This window comes from Myotis nattereri, assembly GCF_964212035.1.
Source record: "Myotis nattereri genome assembly, chromosome: 9".
NCBI classification, from domain to species: domain Eukaryota; kingdom Metazoa; phylum Chordata; class Mammalia; order Chiroptera; family Vespertilionidae; genus Myotis; species Myotis nattereri.
In genome coordinates this window covers 18,044,814-18,065,905 of record NC_138084.1, presented here as the reverse complement: position 1 = coordinate 18,065,905, position 21,092 = coordinate 18,044,814, and the positions used below count along the sequence as shown (strand labels likewise).

Here is a 21,092-nt window from a genome sequence, read left to right as displayed (position 1 = left end):
TGGGTGGAAGGAGGTAGAAGAGCGTGAAGCAACGATAAATGGAGATAGAAGGAGATTTGGCTTTGGGTGGTGAACACACAATACAATATACAGATGACACACATGTAGAATTGTACATCTGAAGCCTATATAACTTTATTAACCAATATCGACCCAAAAAATTCAAGAAAAAGTTTTCTTAAAAAGAACCTTTTCATGAACATATTTTTTAAGTGGAGGGAGAAAAAGAGCAACAAGCAGGTCTTTGGGGGGGAGTGTTGCTGCAGTGTAGGGATTTTAATGAATTTACCGCTTCCTGAAATTGACCTTATTTCCCAGTTCACTTTCCAGTCTAACACAGGAGTTCTCACCTTTTTTGTCCTTCAGTCACCCTTTCTGGGGCTTGCTTTTAGGACACACTCTTGAAGGAGCAAACTGCATCCAGAAATCCTTTTTCACTCCATCTGTTTCACCACCTTGCAGTTCCTTGAATTGAACCACTTTTTTTCCTCACCAGGCTTACTGTACACTCATTGGCCCAAGTCCTTGGAATATTTTAGTTACAAGGAAGTGCTTCTTTGGTGCAAAATATTATACACCATCTCTGACTTCCTCTCTGCAACCTGATCTGAAATATATCACATAATTGCTAAACTCAAAGCTCAGTTTTACAAAAAATAAATCCTACACATTGATTAGCCTGTTTATGAAGGGTTATAATGGTAATTGAACAATGTATTTTACTTCATCTGAATTCCTATGAAATTGTTTTAGAAAAATGAACATTTGGCATACAAAGATAATTTTAACAGGATTTTAGGGAGTTCATGGATTTTTTTTATTTAAATTCCATCCATCAATCCCAAGTATTACCCTGTGATCTAACTTCATGCAAAGTCTCTGGAACTATCACAAAACTCCAATTACAATTGTCCTGAGCTGTAGTACAATTTGTTTAAAATAAACAATTAAAAGTCCTTTTTAACTGTGAGTTACGTATTCTAGCCTAAAAAATAGAATCCCTTACTTGAATACAGAATTATATTTAAACATATAAAAGGATTGCAATCATAAAAAGATATACGAGGTTTATGATTAAGGAATAGCAATAAAAACTATGTCAAATCTTTCCAAATTAAACAGTACAGTCAATAATTAAAACAAAATTCTGACAAAGTTTTTTGTAAAATTTGAAAAGTTGGTTCCAAAGTTCAGAAACACTTCACATCCAGAAAGCTAAGCTAACTTTTTAAAGGAAGACAGAAGAAGGTAGACATTCCTTCTCAGAACAGAAATATGTTATCAAGCGATGGCAAAGAAAGAGTTGTTGATAAAGACACAGCAGTGGACTTAAAGGCAGTCAATAAATAAACACATAAATATACTGGAATTCATTCCATGTTTAAGTTGGGATTTCAGACTCATGTGAAATAATGGACTTATTAGTAACTGATGTTAGGACTTTGAATCTCCTTTTGGGGAACAAATATATTCCTCAAAGGCACAAAAAATTATGTTCTACATGGCTGAAGATGCAAATGTACCAAGTAAAATAAGAAAAATATTTAAGAAAAATTTAGAATGGGTTTATATCTTAAGTAGGAACATTTCTTTAAGCAAAGCACAAAAGGCAAATTTGTAAAATATATATAATATGTCTAAAATTTTTGTGACAAATTCCATTTGAATCAAAATTTTTAAGAGTGGAAAAATGGGGGTATTTATGAATCCTGTAAATCAATAATATATAATTAAGTAACCTTTTTTTCTAAAACAGCAAACACTTTTACTAAGCAATATACAGAAAGGAAATTCCAACTAGCCAAAACATATATAAAAATATTCAGGGAAATGCAAACTAAACAGTAATGAAATACTATTCTCACTTATCAACTTCATAAAAGTACAATTTTAAGTCTGTTCATATAAAACTTTATGAGCAACTGAGCAAAACTATCCAGAAAGCATTCAGAAGTGTGTTTGTTGAAGACTCATTTAAATTTGGAAGATAGAAGTGATCTAAATACCTGACAGTAGAACAGAAATAAGATGTGATATGTTCTTATTATGGAAAAGAAGACAGAAATTTAAATTTTGGGTCCATATGATGCATCTACCATGATACAAATCACTAAGATCTATTTTGAGTGTGAAAACAGATTTAGTCACAGGAAAGAACTGAAAATTATAGTGTCCTCATCACCCTTGAAGAACAGATGACCTCAATGCTATTTTATAGATACATGGATATCTATTTCCTCTCAGGAAATAGGAATATTAGTATTCATGGATTCTTCCAGCTGCAAATAACTAATGTTTTTAAATCAAGTGATATACTAAATTATTTATCTATTAATTTATCAAAGTCATCAATTAATTTTTTATGTTTTACAATATTTATTCTTTTTATTATTGCTGTCTTCGTCAATTATTTGATCATTTTTTCAAACTTTTATAGTTTTGTATCATTGCTTTTCTATCTGAAGTAGAGTACAAAACACCACTATTTCTCATAGCCTCCTGTCCTAGCATCTAACAATCTCAAGTTTCAAGCCAGATTTCAAGAGAGCATTCCCCTTGTTCATTTCCTGTTAAAACAGACCTCTTAAAATCATTTTGTAAACTATTAAAATGCCAATTTTGACATGAATTAGAAGCCCATAAAAGTTATAAAAGAAATAGTTACCAGGGAGATACATTTTTAGAACACATATTTATGGAAAATATAATTTCCTAAAAAAAGAAGCAGATAAGGATAGATTATTCCATAGCTACTCAAAGAACTAAGTTTACTTAGACTTGGGCATTCAAAAGTAAAAAAGGAAGGAAAAAAAAGACAGAAAAGGAAAAGAAAAAATAGGAACTCACATATTGAATATCAGTTCATTCCAATCAATATCTGAAGGGAAATCCTTGTCTTCTTGAACTCATGCCAAAAGACAAAAAAAAATTCTATTCTAAATCAAATAGATCTCTTAGGGGAGAAAGGCAATGAAAAAATGTCTCATGCTTTGTATCCAGCTTTCAAATTATATTTAAAATAAATATATTTTGAAAATTAACTTTCTGTATACACATAAAAGGAATGAGCATTACATCACAAACTGCAGGGGAAACACCCAAAGCTCTCATCTCTTTTCCCTCCAACACAGTAATGAGCAGCAAGGCCCAGCTCCATCAGTGCACGGGGCTTGGAGGCACCTGGGGAAGCTGCAGTCAGGAGTATTTAAGGGCATGAGAGGACCTGGGTGCCATCTCACAGGCAATCCCCGTGGTGATTCTTGGACAAGACCAGTGAAAAAAAAACTGGTGATTTTAATTTGCTCTTGCTTCGACTTTTCAAGTGTGCTGTCAAAGAAATCCTTTTAAATTGCTTCAAATATGTGATGTTACGTATTAAATGTAAGTTTTATGGGCACTGACCAAATGGACTTAAAAGTAGCTTTATTACTTTCTATGCGGGATAAACCCTAACACACTGATTATGTTTCTTAAGAGCCTCCTTTTGCTTCTATGTCCAAGGCCAATATTTATTAACTAGAGGCCCGTTGCACGAACATTCGCGCAATAGGTCTTCCTTCCCTTGGCTGCCGGCACCGGTTTTCCTCCGGCTCCTAGGACCCAGGCCTTTGGTCCAGCTGCAGCAGAGAAGCCAAGCCTCTTCAGTCTTCAGTTGTCTTCAGTCTTCGCTCCCTGCCTGCATATGCAAATTAACCTGCGGGCAGCGTCTCCCGGTGACTTCTGAAGCTGCCCACCCCGATTTCCCGGGTCCCCGATTGGGGCCCACACCCTACGGGCGGTGTCTGGTGCTGCCCACCCCACCTCCCAAGGTCCCTGGTGACCCAGGCCCCAGCCCCTCCTTGAGCAACATCCAGTGCGGGCAGGAAGCTTGGCTTCCTCCCTCACCGGGGCAACCCAAGCCTCCAGCTCTATGGCCCCTGCCATCTTTGTTGGGTTAACTTGCATACTCGCCCTGATTGGCTGCTGGGCATACTGGAGGTACTGTCAATTTGCATGTTTCCCTTTTATTAGTGTAGAAGAGGCCCGGTGCACAAATTTCATATGCAGGTATGGTCCCTAGGCCTGGCCTGTGATCAGGGCCATCTTCCCCAGCTGCCCATGCTGGCCATGCCCCCCCCCCCGAGCCTCTGGTTCCCCATTCGCCATTGGGTGATCAGTGCCTGATTGATGAGGGGAGGGACCAAGAGGTGCTCAGTGCACCTCATAGTGACTGGTCCAGTGGTTGTTCTGGTCATTCTGCTGTTAGGGTCAATTTGAATATTATTCTTTCATTATATAGGATTAGAGGCCCAGTGCCCAAAAATTTGGGCACTGGAGGGGAGGGGGATTCCTCAGCCCAGCTTGCCCCCTATCACATACTGGGAGCACTCAGGGAATGTCCTACTCCCTGCTCCCTGCTCTCCTTGGGGAGTAGGCCTAAGCCACAGTCTGGCCTCCCTTTGTGGGAGGCAACCAGGCTGATCAGGGGAAGGCACCAGCCCCATCACCCCACTGCTGCAGACACTGCCAGTCACCGCAGCCTCCAAGGTGTTTTCATCAACACGGACTCCAGTCCCTTTACCACGAAAAAATGACAACTTTCTTTAGGCATTTTCAAGATTTTTCTTACATAGAATATGACATTTCTTTCTTTCCTTATTTTTTTACCTTCAACTGAGGATATGTTTCCATTGATTTTTAGAGAATGTGGAAGAGAAAGGAAAAGACAGAGAGAAACATCAACGTGAGAGGAACACTTTGATCAGTTGCCTCCTGCATGAGCCCTGACCTGGGCACAGGCCAGGGAGGAGCCTGCAACCTAGGTATATGCCCTTAGTCAGAATTGAATCCAGACCCAGCAGTTGGCAGGCCGAGGCATTATCCACTGAGCAAAACCAGCTAGGACAGGATATGACATTTCTTAACCCTCCAGCAGCAGACCTTCCTTTTTTTCTTCAGGAGTGTGTTAAAAAACCCTAGATCACCTATTTGGATTCTTATTACCCAAGTTACTAAGAATATTACCAGTGGCATACAGGGAGCTTAGCCAATGAGTGGTCAGAGAAGGTGTTTCCTCTGTAGTTCACGCCAATAGCCAGCTTGGCACCCCCGGCCCAGGCCTGACACCTCTGGCCCAGGCTTCAGGTCTGGGAAGGGGACCCCCATATCCCCTCATCATTGGCTCTGCCCTCACCCAGGCCTGACACCTCCACCAGAGGTGTCAGGCCTGGGCAGGCGACACTCATCTCCCTCCCATGGCGGGCTCCACCCTCGTCCAGGCATGATGTGTCAGCCAGAGGCATCAGGCCTGTACCGGGGACCCCCAGACCCCTCTGATTGCCGGCTCTACCGCCTGCCCAGGCCTGACGCCTCTAGCCAAGGCATCAGGCCTGGAAGAGACCCCAATCTCCTTCCAATTGCCAGATAGGCCCCTTGCCCAGGCCTGACACCTTGACCTGAGACATCGACTCCCATGACCCTCCAATTGTCGGATCAGCCTCCGCCAGAGGTGTCAGGCCTGGGCAGGGGACCCGCATCTACCCCCTATCACCGGCTTCTGGCCAGTTTCTGGGGTATCTAGGGCCTGCCTGCGGCCTGAGGAGCGGCAGGCAGGCGGCTTCTGGGGTCGCACACGGGGGCCGGAATGGAGCCTCTTGCACTGGCAGCTGTGCTGTCGCGCCTGTGTGCAGTATGCAAATTAGCCGCCATCTTTGTTGGCCGTTAATTTGCATATCCTGCTGGTTAGCCAATGGGAGGCGCAGCGAAGGTACAGTCAATTACCATGTTTGTCTATTATCACGTAGGATTACCATAGAATGTGGCCTACATACACTTCAATAATGGGCTTATTAAAATAAGCATCTGAGTAACACACCTGCCCATACAGCTATAGACATTTCTGTTCATCTTCACCTTTCTGAATTGTGAATTCCACCGGGAGGTATTTACCACAAGGACAACATCAAAATTAAACCCTGACTTGATCTACTTTCGTCTTTATCTCCTTGTCAATATACACCATTATTTTTCTTTCTCCTCTTTAGCTCTAAGCGCCCTAATTTTTCAGGCAGGGTTGACACATGGCAGGGTTTACACATGGCAGGGTTCTTTTGGAAGAGAGAAACTATTGTTAAAATCTACATCAAACTATGGGTAACCTCTGCAAACACCATCCTCACCTGAAAACTTGGATTCCTGTTGCACGGAGGACAATAATACATGCAGTACACACAATACAATTTCTTAGTGGGGACTGTGGTGAAGAGGATGAGCATGAGAATACATAAGGTCGGTGTCTCTCATATTTGAAATCTTGGTGCCCCCACCCTCTAGGCCCAGATCCTCAGATGTACATTGCGCTAATGGACAACCCTAGATAAAGTCAGAAGTTCATTCCAATTCACAAAGCTGGAGGATTCTTGCATAAATTAAGGAACCACATCAATGTACCAAAAATGATCTTGGCATATTCCTGTTTTCAGATGGCTATACCTGCTTCTTAGTTCAATCTTCTTTATTGCTTCCTAGTATCAGCGCTTGCCTGAGTGGAAAGGAGACAGATTTACATTGTTCTAGAAAACTTCAACATATGCCATTTGCATAAGGAGCACCAAGGATTAACAAAATGCACCCAGGAATATTCGCCCCTTTAGCATTGTGCCTTCTTAAGCTCAAGGCCTTACACAGGATGTAACATTTTTTATGTTGCTCATTTATAAAGAGCATCAATTTGTACACTCGTGGAGCATTTTAAAATGAAGTCATAAATACAGTCATAGAATTACATTGTGGAATTGAAAAAAGATGTTCATCACCCAATTGAAATTCCCAATTACAGGAACACACCGCGATAGGGTAAAAAGAGCTAATTACAATTACTTCTGTAAGTATAGTGTAAACAGTATAATTACATTACATTGCATCCTTTTAGAAGAGTGATTTGTTAATGTAAGGAGTTAAATATTCAGAAACATGTGAAAGTATTTATATTGCAATGGAAACTCAAAAAAAGAAAGTGTTTAGGACCTCCATCTATCTGTGACAGGTGTCTCAGCCAAGATATCTGTTTCTGGAAGCAGGGCACAACTACCAAACCATGCAGTCTTTACAATTTTTCCTGATAAAAGTGCTGTCATGCTCACTATGTCTGAGACTATGATGGGCAGAATATTCCAAATGCCCGACATAAATTCCAGAATGTCAGAGCTTCAGGAGACCTGGAGATTGCCTGATCCACTCCGTTGAACTCAGGCTTATAAAGGTAAAGGAAGAGAAGGAGAGTGTCTGAGGGACTTGTCTCTTCAAGCCTGCAACCTTTGAAGGCAGCATGCCGCCGATGGGTACCTGCTGTATTTGCTGACATTAACAATTCTGTGCATACAAGGATGCCTGCAATGGGCTCACACACCACAGGCTTCATTTACCTTTCAATAACTTGTCTCGGCACCACACTTTCCTCATGGCATTCTTCATGTCCGTGTTTCTCAGCGTGTAGATGAGAGGGTTAAACATGGGGGCGATCATGGTGTAAAACAAGGCAAAGACCTTGTCGTTATTGACAGAATCGGCTGTGGGGACATACGTGAAGATGACGGGCAAGAAGAACATGAACACGACAGTGATGTGCGAGCCGCATGTGGAGAGGGCTTTGCGGCAGCCCTCGGAGGAGCGTGTCCTCAGGGTGGACAGGATGATGATGTAAGAAATTACCAAGGCAACAAAGGTCAGAATGGACAGCACCCCGGTGGTGGAAATGATCGCAATAATCATCAGGCTCGTGTCGGTACAGGCCAGCTTCAGCAGGGGGAATACATCACAGAAATAGTGGTCTATCTGATTGGGGCCACAGAAGGGAAGTTGGACAATAATCAATACATGCAGGATGGAATGGATAAATCCCCCAATGACAGAGGCCATCACAAGGACATAGCACGCCTTTCTGCTCATGATGACCATGTAGTAAAGGGGTTTGCAGATCGCTACATAGCGGTCATATGCCATGGCCACCAAGATGAAGATCTCAGTGCCACCAAAAAAGTGTGCATAAAACATCTGGGCCATGCAGCTGTTGTAGGAGATGGTCCTCCGCTGGGCCAGTGAGTCTGTGATCAGTTTGGGGGCCACCGTGGAGGTGAAGCAGACATCCATGAAGGACAGGTAGCTGAGGAAAAAGTACATGGGCTTTTCACTGAGGCAGCTGCCCCTGATGGTGACAAGAATGAGCAGGTTTCCTGAGAGAACGGTAATATAGCACAGTGAGAAGAGCACAAAACAGGCAATCTTTGCATCCTCACCACTAAAAAGTCCCAGGAGGATAAATTCTGTGATGTTGTCCTGTCCCATGGCTTCTGTGGGTTTGACCAGATAGAGGGAGGAAGTTAATATACCTGAAACACTCAACTTTCTGAAATTATTGACTTAAAAGTCACTGATCTAGTCAATAAATATGCATTGATCATTTATTATGATGCAATCACTATAATTGGTGCCCAGGGTAAGCAGTGTACAAAATAGGATCTCTATCTACAAGTACAGTGCAGTTCATTAGGACAAACAGAGGGTAACAATAAAAGAACAAATAATCAATTAATTGCAATCATGATAAATCCAAGTCCCACATGTACCATGAACAACACAGTGAATACTTAAAAGACGAAAAGTTCTTTTGCTGAAAAATTTTTGAGATGCAATTTTAGTATTATAACTTAAGAGTGATTTTTAAATCTGTTCTTCAAGGGCTGTGACATCACTATATTTCTCAGTCCTTTCCAATGACTAAACCTGTGCTAAATCCTGAAAGTTCAGTATTGTCCTTAGACTTCAGTGAGCTCATAATTTTAAATATTGGACATCTGGGTGACAATTTCAGAAAGTGTTTATAGAACCTTTACACATTTTTGAGGTAAAGGCCTTAAGCAAAGAAAAAGAAAAACCTCATAGACACAGACAACAGTGTGGTGATTACCAGAGGGAACGTGGGTGGAAGGAGGTAGAAGAGCGTGAAGCAACGATAAATGGAGATAGAAGGAGATTTGGCTTTGGGTGGTGAACACACAATACAATATACAGATGACACACATGTAGAATTGTACATCTGAAGCCTATATAACTTTATTAACCAATATCGACCCAAAAAATTCAAGAAAAAGTTTTCTTAAAAAGAACCTTTTCATGAACATATTTTTTAAGTGGAGGGAGAAAAAGAGCAACAAGCAGGTCTTTGGGGGGGAGTGTTGCTGCAGTGTAGGGATTTTAATGAATTTACCGCTTCCTGAAATTGACCTTATTTCCCAGTTCACTTTCCAGTCTAACACAGGAGTTCTCACCTTTTTTGTCCTTCAGTCACCCTTTCTGGGGCTTGCTTTTAGGACACACTCTTGAAGGAGCAAACTGCATCCAGAAATCCTTTTTCACTCCATCTGTTTCACCACCTTGCAGTTCCTTGAATTGAACCACTTTTTTTCCTCACCAGGCTTACTGTACACTCATTGGCCCAAGTCCTTGGAATATTTTAGTTACAAGGAAGTGCTTCTTTGGTGCAAAATATTATACACCATCTCTGACTTCCTCTCTGCAACCTGATCTGAAATATATCACATAATTGCTAAACTCAAAGCTCAGTTTTACAAAAAATAAATCCTACACATTGATTAGCCTGTTTATGAAGGGTTATAATGGTAATTGAACAATGTATTTTACTTCATCTGAATTCCTATGAAATTGTTTTAGAAAAATGAACATTTGGCATACAAAGATAATTTTAATAGGATTTTAGGGAGTTCATGGATTTTTTTTATTTAAATTCCATCCATCAATCCCAAGTATTACCCTGTGATCTAACTTCATGCAAAGTCTCTGGAACTATCACAAAACTCCAATTACAATTGTCCTGAGCTGTAGTACAATTTGTTTAAAATAAACAATTAAAAGTCCTTTTTAACTGTGAGTTACGTATTCTAGCCTAAAAAATAGAATCCCTTACTTGAATACAGAATTATATTTAAACATATAAAAGGATTGCAATCATAAAAAGATATACGAGGTTTATGATTAAGGAATAGCAATAAAAACTATGTCAAATCTTTCCAAATTAAACAGTACAGTCAATAATTAAAACAAAATTCTGACAAAGTTTTTTGTAAAATTTGAAAAGTTGGTTCCAAAGTTCAGAAACACTTCACATCCAGAAAGCTAAGCTAACTTTTTAAAGGAAGACAGAAGAAGGTAGACATTCCTTCTCAGAACAGAAATATGTTATCAAGCGATGGCAAAGAAAGAGTTGTTGATAAAGACACAGCAGTGGACTTAAAGGCAGTCAATAAATAAACACATAAATATACTGGAATTCATTCCATGTTTAAGTTGGGATTTCAGACTCATGTGAAATAATGGACTTATTAGTAACTGATGTTAGGACTTTGAATCTCCTTTTGGGGAACAAATATATTCCTCAAAGGCACAAAAAATTATGTTCTACATGGCTGAAGATGCAAATGTACCAGTAAAATAAGAAAAATATTTAAGAAAAATTTAGAATGGGTTTATATCTTAAGTAGGAACATTTCTTTAAGCAAAGCACAAAAGGCAAATTTGTAAAATATATATAATATGTCTAAAATTTTTGTGACAAATTCCATTTGAATCAAAATTTTTAAGAGTGGAAAAATGGGGGTATTTATGAATCCTGTAAATCAATAATATATAATTAAGTAACCTTTTTTTCTAAAACAGCAAACACTTTTACTAAGCAATATACAGAAAGGAAATTCCAACTAGCCAAAACATATATAAAAATATTCAGGGAAATGCAAACTAAACAGTAATGAAATACTATTCTCACTTATCAACTTCATAAAAGTACAATTTTAAGTCTGTTCATATAAAACTTTATGAGCAACTGAGCAAAACTATCCAGAAAGCATTCAGAAGTGTGTTTGTTGAAGACTCATTTAAATTTGGAAGATAGAAGTGATCTAAATACCTGACAGTAGAACAGAAATAAGATGTGATATGTTCTTATTATGGAAAAGAAGACAGAAATTTAAATTTTGGGTCCATATGATGCATCTACCATGATACAAATCACTAAGATCTATTTTGAGTGTGAAAACAGATTTAGTCACAGGAAAGAACTGAAAATTATAGTGTCCTCATCACCCTTGAAGAACAGATGACCTCAATGCTATTTTATAGATACATGGATATCTATTTCCTCTCAGGAAATAGGAATATTAGTATTCATGGATTCTTCCAGCTGCAAATAACTAATGTTTTTAAATCAAGTGATATACTAAATTATTTATCTATTAATTTATCAAAGTCATCAATTAATTTTTTATGTTTTACAATATTTATTCTTTTTATTATTGCTGTCTTCGTCAATTATTTGATCATTTTTTCAAACTTTTATAGTTTTGTATCATTGCTTTTCTATCTGAAGTAGAGTACAAAACACCACTATTTCTCATAGCCTCCTGTCCTAGCATCTAACAATCTCAAGTTTCAAGCCAGATTTCAAGAGAGCATTCCCCTTGTTCATTTCCTGTTAAAACAGACCTCTTAAAATCATTTTGTAAACTATTAAAATGCCAATTTTGACATGAATTAGAAGCCCATAAAAGTTATAAAAGAAATAGTTACCAGGGAGATACATTTTTAGAACACATATTTATGGAAAATATAATTTCCTAAAAAAAGAAGCAGATAAGGATAGATTATTCCATAGCTACTCAAAGAACTAAGTTTACTTAGACTTGGGCATTCAAAAGTAAAAAAGGAAGGAAAAAAAAGACAGAAAAGGAAAAGAAAAAATAGGAACTCACATATTGAATATCAGTTCATTCCAATCAATATCTGAAGGGAAATCCTTGTCTTCTTGAACTCATGCCAAAAGACAAAAAAAAATTCTATTCTAAATCAAATAGATCTCTTAGGGGAGAAAGGCAATGAAAAAATGTCTCATGCTTTGTATCCAGCTTTCAAATTATATTTAAAATAAATATATTTTGAAAATTAACTTTCTGTATACACATAAAAGGAATGAGCATTACATCACAAACTGCAGGGGAAACACCCAAAGCTCTCATCTCTTTTCCCTCCAACACAGTAATGAGCAGCAAGGCCCAGCTCCATCAGTGCACGGGGCTTGGAGGCACCTGGGGAAGCTGCAGTCAGGAGTATTTAAGGGCATGAGAGGACCTGGGTGCCATCTCACAGGCAATCCCCGTGGTGATTCTTGGACAAGACCAGTGAAAAAAAAACTGGTGATTTTAATTTGCTCTTGCTTCGACTTTTCAAGTGTGCTGTCAAAGAAATCCTTTTAAATTGCTTCAAATATGTGATGTTACGTATTAAATGTAAGTTTTATGGGCACTGACCAAATGGACTTAAAAGTAGCTTTATTACTTTCTATGCGGGATAAACCCTAACACACTGATTATGTTTCTTAAGAGCCTCCTTTTGCTTCTATGTCCAAGGCCAATATTTATTAACTAGAGGCCCGTTGCACGAACATTCGCGCAATAGGTCTTCCTTCCCTTGGCTGCCGGCACCGGTTTTCCTCCGGCTCCTAGGACCCAGGCCTTTGGTCCAGCTGCAGCAGAGAAGCCAAGCCTCTTCAGTCTTCAGTTGTCTTCAGTCTTCGCTCCCTGCCTGCATATGCAAATTAACCTGCGGGCAGCGTCTCCCGGTGACTTCTGAAGCTGCCCACCCCGATTTCCCGGGTCCCCGATTGGGGCCCACACCCTACGGGCGGTGTCTGGTGCTGCCCACCCCACCTCCCAAGGTCCCTGGTGACCCAGGCCCCAGCCCCTCCTTGAGCAACATCCAGTGCGGGCAGGAAGCTTGGCTTCCTCCCTCACCGGGGCAACCCAAGCCTCCAGCTCTATGGCCCCTGCCATCTTTGTTGGGTTAACTTGCATACTCGCCCTGATTGGCTGCTGGGCATACTGGAGGTACTGTCAATTTGCATGTTTCCCTTTTATTAGTGTAGAAGAGGCCCGGTGCACAAATTTCATATGCAGGTATGGTCCCTAGGCCTGGCCTGTGATCAGGGCCATCTTCCCCAGCTGCCCATGCTGGCCATGCCCCCCCCCCCCCCGAGCCTCTGGTTCCCCATTCGCCATTGGGTGATCAGTGCCTGATTGATGAGGGGAGGGACCAAGAGGTGCTCAGTGCACCTCATAGTGACTGGTCCAGTGGTTGTTCTGGTCATTCTGCTGTTAGGGTCAATTTGAATATTATTCTTTCATTATATAGGATTAGAGGCCCAGTGCCCAAAAATTTGGGCACTGGAGGGGAGGGGGATTCCTCAGCCCAGCTTGCCCCCTATCACATACTGGGAGCACTCAGGGAATGTCCTACTCCCTGCTCCCTGCTCTCCTTGGGGAGTAGGCCTAAGCCACAGTCTGGCCTCCCTTTGTGGGAGGCAACCAGGCTGATCAGGGGAAGGCACCAGCCCCATCACCCCACTGCTGCAGACACTGCCAGTCACCGCAGCCTCCAAGGTGTTTTCATCAACACGGACTCCAGTCCCTTTACCACGAAAAAATGACAACTTTCTTTAGGCATTTTCAAGATTTTTCTTACATAGAATATGACATTTCTTTCTTTCCTTATTTTTTTACCTTCAACTGAGGATATGTTTCCATTGATTTTTAGAGAATGTGGAAGAGAAAGGAAAAGACAGAGAGAAACATCAACGTGAGAGGAACACTTTGATCAGTTGCCTCCTGCATGAGCCCTGACCTGGGCACAGGCCAGGGAGGAGCCTGCAACCTAGGTATATGCCCTTAGTCAGAATTGAATCCAGACCCAGCAGTTGGCAGGCCGAGGCATTATCCACTGAGCAAAACCAGCTAGGACAGGATATGACATTTCTTAACCCTCCAGCAGCAGACCTTCCTTTTTTTCTTCAGGAGTGTGTTAAAAAACCCTAGATCACCTATTTGGATTCTTATTACCCAAGTTACTAAGAATATTACCAGTGGCATACAGGGAGCTTAGCCAATGAGTGGTCAGAGAAGGTGTTTCCTCTGTAGTTCACGCCAATAGCCAGCTTGGCACCCCCGGCCCAGGCCTGACACCTCTGGCCCAGGCTTCAGGTCTGGGAAGGGGACCCCCATATCCCCTCATCATTGGCTCTGCCCTCACCCAGGCCTGACACCTCCACCAGAGGTGTCAGGCCTGGGCAGGCGACACTCATCTCCCTCCCATGGCGGGCTCCACCCTCGTCCAGGCATGATGTGTCAGCCAGAGGCATCAGGCCTGTACCGGGGACCCCCAGACCCCTCTGATTGCCGGCTCTACCGCCTGCCCAGGCCTGACGCCTCTAGCCAAGGCATCAGGCCTGGAAGAGACCCCAATCTCCTTCCAATTGCCAGATAGGCCCCTTGCCCAGGCCTGACACCTTGACCTGAGACATCGACTCCCATGACCCTCCAATTGTCGGATCAGCCTCCGCCAGAGGTGTCAGGCCTGGGCAGGGGACCCGCATCTACCCCCTATCACCGACTTCTGGCCAGTTTCTGGGGTATCTAGGGCCTGCCTGCGGCCTGAGGAGCGGCAGGCAGGCGGCTTCTGGGGTCGCACACGGGGGCCGGAATGGAGCCTCTTGCACTGGCAGCTGTGCTGTCGCGCCTGTGTGCAGTATGTAAATTAGCCGCCATCTTTGTTGGCCGTTAATTTGCATATCCTGCTGGTTAGCCAATGGGAGGCGCAGCGAAGGTACAGTCAATTACCATGTTTGTCTATTATCACGTAGGATTACCATAGAATGTGGCCTACATACACTTCAATAATGGGCTTATTAAAATAAGCATCTGAGTAACACACCTGCCCATACAGCTATAGACATTTCTGTTCATCTTCACCTTTCTGAATTGTGAATTCCACCGGGAGGTATTTACCACAAGGACAACATCAAAATTAAACCCTGACTTGATCTACTTTCGTCTTTATCTCCTTGTCAATATACACCATTATTTTTCTTTCTCCTCTTTAGCTCTAAGCGCCCTAATTTTTCAGGCAGGGTTGACACATGGCAGGGTTTACACATGGCAGGGTTCTTTTGGAAGAGAGAAACTATTGTTAAAATCTACATCAAACTATGGGTAACCTCTGCAAACACCATCCTCACCTGAAAACTTGGATTCCTGTTGCACGGAGGACAATAATACATGCAGTACACACAATACAATTTCTTAGTGGGGACTGTGGTGAAGAGGATGAGCATGAGAATACATAAGGTCGGTGTCTCTCATATTTGAAATCTTGGTGCCCCCACCCTCTAGGCCCAGATCCTCAGATGTACATTGCGCTAATGGACAACCCTAGATAAAGTCAGAAGTTCATTCCAATTCACAAAGCTGGAGGATTCTTGCATAAATTAAGGAACCACATCAATGTACCAAAAATGATCTTGGCATATTCCTGTTTTCAGATGGCTATACCTGCTTCTTAGTTCAATCTTCTTTATTGCTTCCTAGTATCAGCGCTTGCCTGAGTGGAAAGGAGACAGATTTACATTGTTCTAGAAAACTTCAACATATGCCATTTGCATAAGGAGCACCAAGGATTAACAAAATGCACCCAGGAATATTCGCCCCTTTAGCATTGTGCCTTCTTAAGCTCAAGGCCTTACACAGGATGTAACATTTTTTATGTTGCTCATTTATAAAGAGCATCAATTTGTACACTCGTGGAGCATTTTAAAATGAAGTCATAAATACAGTCATAGAATTACATTGTGGAATTGAAAAAAGATGTTCATCACCCAATTGAAATTCCCAATTACAGGAACACACCGCGATAGGGTAAAAAGAGCTAATTACAATTACTTCTGTAAGTATAGTGTAAACAGTATAATTACATTACATTGCATCCTTTTAGAAGAGTGATTTGTTAATGTAAGGAGTTAAATATTCAGAAACATGTGAAAGTATTTATATTGCAATGGAAACTCAAAAAAAGAAAGTGTTTAGGACCTCCATCTATCTGTGACAGGTGTCTCAGCCAAGATATCTGTTTCTGGAAGCAGGGCACAACTACCAAACCATGCAGTCTTTACAATTTTTCCTGATAAAAGTGCTGTCATGCTCACTATGTCTGAGACTATGATGGGCAGAATATTCCAAATGCCCGACATAAATTCCAGAATGTCAGAGCTTCAGGAGACCTGGAGATTGCCTGATCCACTCCGTTGAACTCAGGCTTATAAAGGTAAAGGAAGAGAAGGAGAGTGTCTGAGGGACTTGTCTCTTCAAGCCTGCAACCTTTGAAGGCAGCATGCCGCCGATGGGTACCTGCTGTATTTGCTGACATTAACAATTCTGTGCATACAAGGATGCCTGCAATGGGCTCACACACCACAGGCTTCATTTACCTTTCAATAACTTGTCTCGGCACCACACTTTCCTCATGGCATTCTTCATGTCCGTGTTTCTCAGCGTGTAGATGAGAGGGTTAAACATGGGGGCGATCATGGTGTAAAACAAGGCAAAGACCTTGTCGTTATTGACAGAATTGGCTGTGGGGACATACGTGAATATGAGGGGCAAGAAGAACATGAACACGACAGTGATGTGCGAGCCGCATGTGGAGAGGGCTTTGCGGCAGCCCTCGGAGGAGCGTGTCCTCAGGGTGGACAGGATGATGATGTAAGAAATTACCAAGGCAACAAAGGTCAGAATGGACAGCACCCCGGTGGTGGTAATGATCGAAATAATCAACAGGCTCGTGTCTGTACAGGCCAGCTTCAGCAGGGGGAATACATCACAGAAATAGTGGTCTATCTGATTGGGGCCACAGAAGGGAAGTTGGACAATAATCAATACATGCAGGATGGAATGGATAAATCCCCCAATGACAGAGGCCAACACAAGGACATAGCACGCCTTTCTGCTCATGATGACCATGTAGTAAAGGGGTTTGCAGATCGCTACATAGCGGTCATATGCCATGGCCACCAAGATGAAGATCTCAGTGCCACCAAAAAAGTGTGCATAAAACATCTGGGCCATGCAGCTGTTGTAGGAGATGGTCCTCCGCTGGGCCAGTGAGTCTGTGATCAGTTTGGGGGCCACCGTGGAGGTGAAGCAGACATCCATGAAGGACAGGTAGCTGAGGAAAAAGTACATGGGCTTTTCACTGAGGCAGCTGCCCCTGATGGTGACAAGAATGAGCAGGTTTCCTGAGAGAACGGTAATATAGCACAGTGAGAAGAGCACAGAGCAGGCAATCTTTGCATCCTCACCACTAAAAAGTCCCAGGAGGATAAACTCTGTGATGTTGTCCTGTCCCATGGCTTCTGTGGGTTTGACCAGATAGAGGGAGGAAGTTAATATACCTGAAACACTGAACTTTCTGGAATTATTGACTTAAAAGTCACTGATCTAGTCAGTAAATATGCATTGATCATTTATTATGATGCAATCACTATAATTGGTGCCCAGGGTAAGCAGTGTACTAAATAGGATCTCTATCTACAAGTACAGTGCAGTTCATTAGGTCAAACAGAGGGTAACAATAAAAGAACAAATAATCAATTAATTGCAATCATGATAAATCCAAGTCCCACATGTACCATGAACAACACAATGAATACTTAAAAGATGAAAAGTCCTTTTGCTGAAAAATTTTTGAGATGCAATTTTAGTATTATAACTTAAGAGTGATTTTTAAATCTGTTCTTCAAGGGCTGTGACATCACTATAATTCTCAGTCCTTTCCAATGACTAAACCTGCACTAAATCCTGAAAGTTCAGTATTGTCCTTAGACTTCAGTGAGCTCATAATTTTAAATATTGGACATCTGGGTGACACTTTCAGAAAGTGCTCATAGAACCTTTATACATTTTTCGAGGTAAAGGCCCTAAGCAAAGAAAAAGAAAAACCTCATAGACACAGACAACCGTGTGGTGATTACCAGACGGAAAGTGGGGAGGAAGGAGGTAGAAGAGGGTGAAGGGAGGATAAATCGGGATAGAAGGAGATTTGGCTTTGGTGGTGAACACACAATACACTATACAGATGACACACATGTAGAATTGTACATCTGAAGCCTATATAACTTTATTAACCAATGTCAACCCAGAAAATTCAAGAAAAGTTTTTTTAAAAAGAACCTTTTCATGAACATATTTTTTAAGTGGAGGGAGAAAAAGAGCAACAAGCAGGTCTTTGGGGGGGAGTGTTGTTGCCTTGTTGGCACTTTTAACGCATTTACTGCTTTCTGAAATTGACCTTATTTCCCAGTTCACTTTCCAGTCTAACACAGGAGTTCTCACCTTTTTTGTCCTTCAGTCACCCTTTCTGGGGCTTGCTTTTAGGACACACTCTTGAAGGAGCAAACTGCATCCAGAAATCCTTTTTCACTCCATCTGTTTCACCACCTTGCAGTTCCTTGAATTGAACCACTTTTTTTCCTTACCAGGCTTACTGTACACTCATTGGCCCAAGTCCTTGGAATATTTTAGTTACAAGGAAGTGCTTCTTTGGTGCAAAATGTTATACACCATCTCTGACTTCCTCTCTGCAACCTGATCTGAATTATATCACAAAATTGCTAAACTCAAAGCTCAGTTTTACAAAAAATAAATCCTATACATTGATTAGCCTGTTTATGAAGGGTAATAATGTTAATTGAACAATGTCTTTTACTTCATCTGAATTCCTATGAAATTGTTTTAGAAAAATGAACATTTGGCATACAAAGATAATTTTAATAGGATTTTAGAGAGTGCATGGATTTTTTTTATTTAAATTCCATCCATCAATCCCAAGTATTACCCTGTGATCTAACTTCTTGCAAAATCTCTGGAACTATCACAAAACTCCAATTACAATTGTCCTGAGCTGTAGTACAATTTGTTTAAAATAAACAATTAAAAGTTCTTTTTAACTGTGAGTTACGTATTCTAGCCTAAAAAATAGAATCCCTTACTTGAATATAGAATTATATTTAAATATATAAAAGGATTGCAATCATAAAAAGATATACGAGGTTTATGATTAAGGAATAGCAATAAAAACTATGTCAAATCTTTCCAAATTAAAAAGTACAGTCAATAATTAAAACAAAATTCTGACAAAGTTTTTTGTAAAATTTGAAAAGTTGGTTCCAAAGTTCAGGAACACTTCACATCCAGAATCGCTAAGCTAACTTTTTAAAGGAAGACAGAAGAAGGTAGACATTCCTTCTCAGAACAGAAATATGTTATCAAGCGATGGCAAAGAAAGAGTTGTTGATAAAGACACAGCAGTGGACTTAAAGGCAGTCAATAAATAAACACATAAATATACTGGAATTCATTCCATGTTTAAGTTGGGATTTCAGACTCATGTGAAATAATGGACTTATTAGTAACTGATGTTAGGACTTTGAATCTCCTTTTGGGGAACAAATATATTCCTCAAAGGCACAAAAAATTATGTTCTACATGGCTGAAGATGCAAATGTACCAGTAAAATAAGAAAAATATTTAAGAAAAATTTAGAATGGGTTTATATCTTAAGTAGGAACATTTCTTTAAGCAAAGCACAAAAGGCAAATTTGTAAAATATATATAATATGTCTTAAATTTCTGTGACAAATTCCATTTGAATCAAAATTTTTAAAACTGGCAAAATCGGGGTACATATGAATCCTGTAAATCAATAATATATAAATAAGTAACCAGTTTTTCTAAAACAGCAAAACCTTTTAGTAAGCAATATACAGAAAGGAAATTCCAGCTGGCCAAAACATATATAAAAATATTCAGGATAATGCAAACTAAACAGTAATGAAATACTATTCTCACTTATCAACTTCATAAAAGTACAATTTTAAGTCTGTTCATATAAAACTTTGAGCAACTGAGCAAAACTATCCAGAAAGCATTCAGAAGTGTGTTTGTTGAAGGCTCATTTAAATTTGGAAGTTAGAAGTGATCTATAAACCTGACAATAGAACAGAAATAAGATGGGATATGTTCTAATTATTGAAATGTAGACAGAAATTTAAATTTTGGCTCCATATGACACATCTACCAAGATACAAATCACTAAGATCTATTTTGAGTGTGAAAACAGATTTAGTCACAGGAAAGCACTGAATATTATAGTGTCCTCATCACCCTTAAAGAAGAGATGACCTCAGTACTATTTATAGATACATGGATATCTATTTCCTCTCCAGGAAATAAAATATTAGTATTCATGGATTTCTTCCAGATGCAAATAACTAATGTTTTTAAATCAAGTGATATACTAAATTGTTTATCAATTAATGTATCAAAGTCATCAATTAATTTTCCATGTTTTACAATATTTATTCTTTTTATTATTGCTGTCTTCGTCAATTATTTGATCATTTTTTCAAACTTTTATAGTTTTGTATCATGCTTTTCTATCTGAAGTAGAGTACAAAACACCACTATTTCTCATAGCCTCCTGTCCTAGCATCTAACAATCTCAAGTTTCAAGCCAGATTTCAAGAGAGCATTCCCCTTGTTCATTTCCTGTTAAAACAGACCTCTTAAAATCATTTTGTAAACTATTAAAATGCCAATTTTGACATGAATTAGAAGCCCATAAAAGTTATAAAAGAAATAGTTACCAGGGAGATACATTTTTAGAACACATATTTATGGAAAATATAATTTCCTAAAAAAAGAAGCAGATAAGGATAGATTATTCCATAGCTACTCAAAGAACTAAGTTTACTTAGACTTGGGCATTCAAAAGTAAAAAAGGAAGGAAAAAAAAGACAGAAAAGGAAAAGAAAAAATAGGAACTCACATATTGAATATCAGTTCATTCCAATCAATATCTGAAGGGAAATCCTTGTCTTCTTGAACTCATGCCAAAAGACAAAAAAAAAAAAATTCTATTCTAAATCAAATAGATCTCTTAGGGGAGAAAGGCAATGAAAAAATGTCTCATGCTTTGTATCCAGCTTTCAAATTATATTTAAAATAAATATATTTTGAAAATTAACTTTCTGTATACACATAAAAGGAATGAGCATTACATCACAAACTGCAGGGGAAACGCCCAAAGCTCTCATCTCTTTTCCCTCCAACACAGTAATGAGCAGCAAGGCCCAGCTCCATCAGTGCACGGGGCTTGGAGGC

The 21,092-nt window shown here is 40.1% G+C and overlaps 3 protein-coding genes across 3 annotated transcripts in view; all 3 read right to left on the bottom strand.

The window, feature by feature from the left end:
* LOC308524758 (olfactory receptor 4A5-like) overlaps positions 1 to 21,092 on the bottom strand; it is a gene marked incomplete at both ends in the record, with an annotated part of 363,276 nt that overhangs the window by 290,906 nt on the left and 51,278 nt on the right. The gene's annotated exons all lie outside the window — the stretch shown is intronic.
* On the bottom strand, positions 7,396 to 8,322 carry LOC308525235 (olfactory receptor 4P4-like; the record flags this gene model as incomplete). The annotated part of the gene is made up of 1 exon (XM_081100024.1): positions 7,396 to 8,322. One exon carries the CDS (start codon positions 8,320 to 8,322, stop codon positions 7,396 to 7,398), a length of 927 nt encoding a protein of 308 aa, XP_080956150.1.
* On the bottom strand, positions 16,353 to 17,279 carry LOC308525233 (olfactory receptor 4P4-like; the record flags this gene model as incomplete). Its single annotated transcript, XM_081100022.1, has 1 exon — positions 16,353 to 17,279. The coding sequence occupies one exon, from the start codon at positions 17,277 to 17,279 to the stop codon at positions 16,353 to 16,355; it is 927 nt and encodes a 308-aa protein (XP_080956148.1).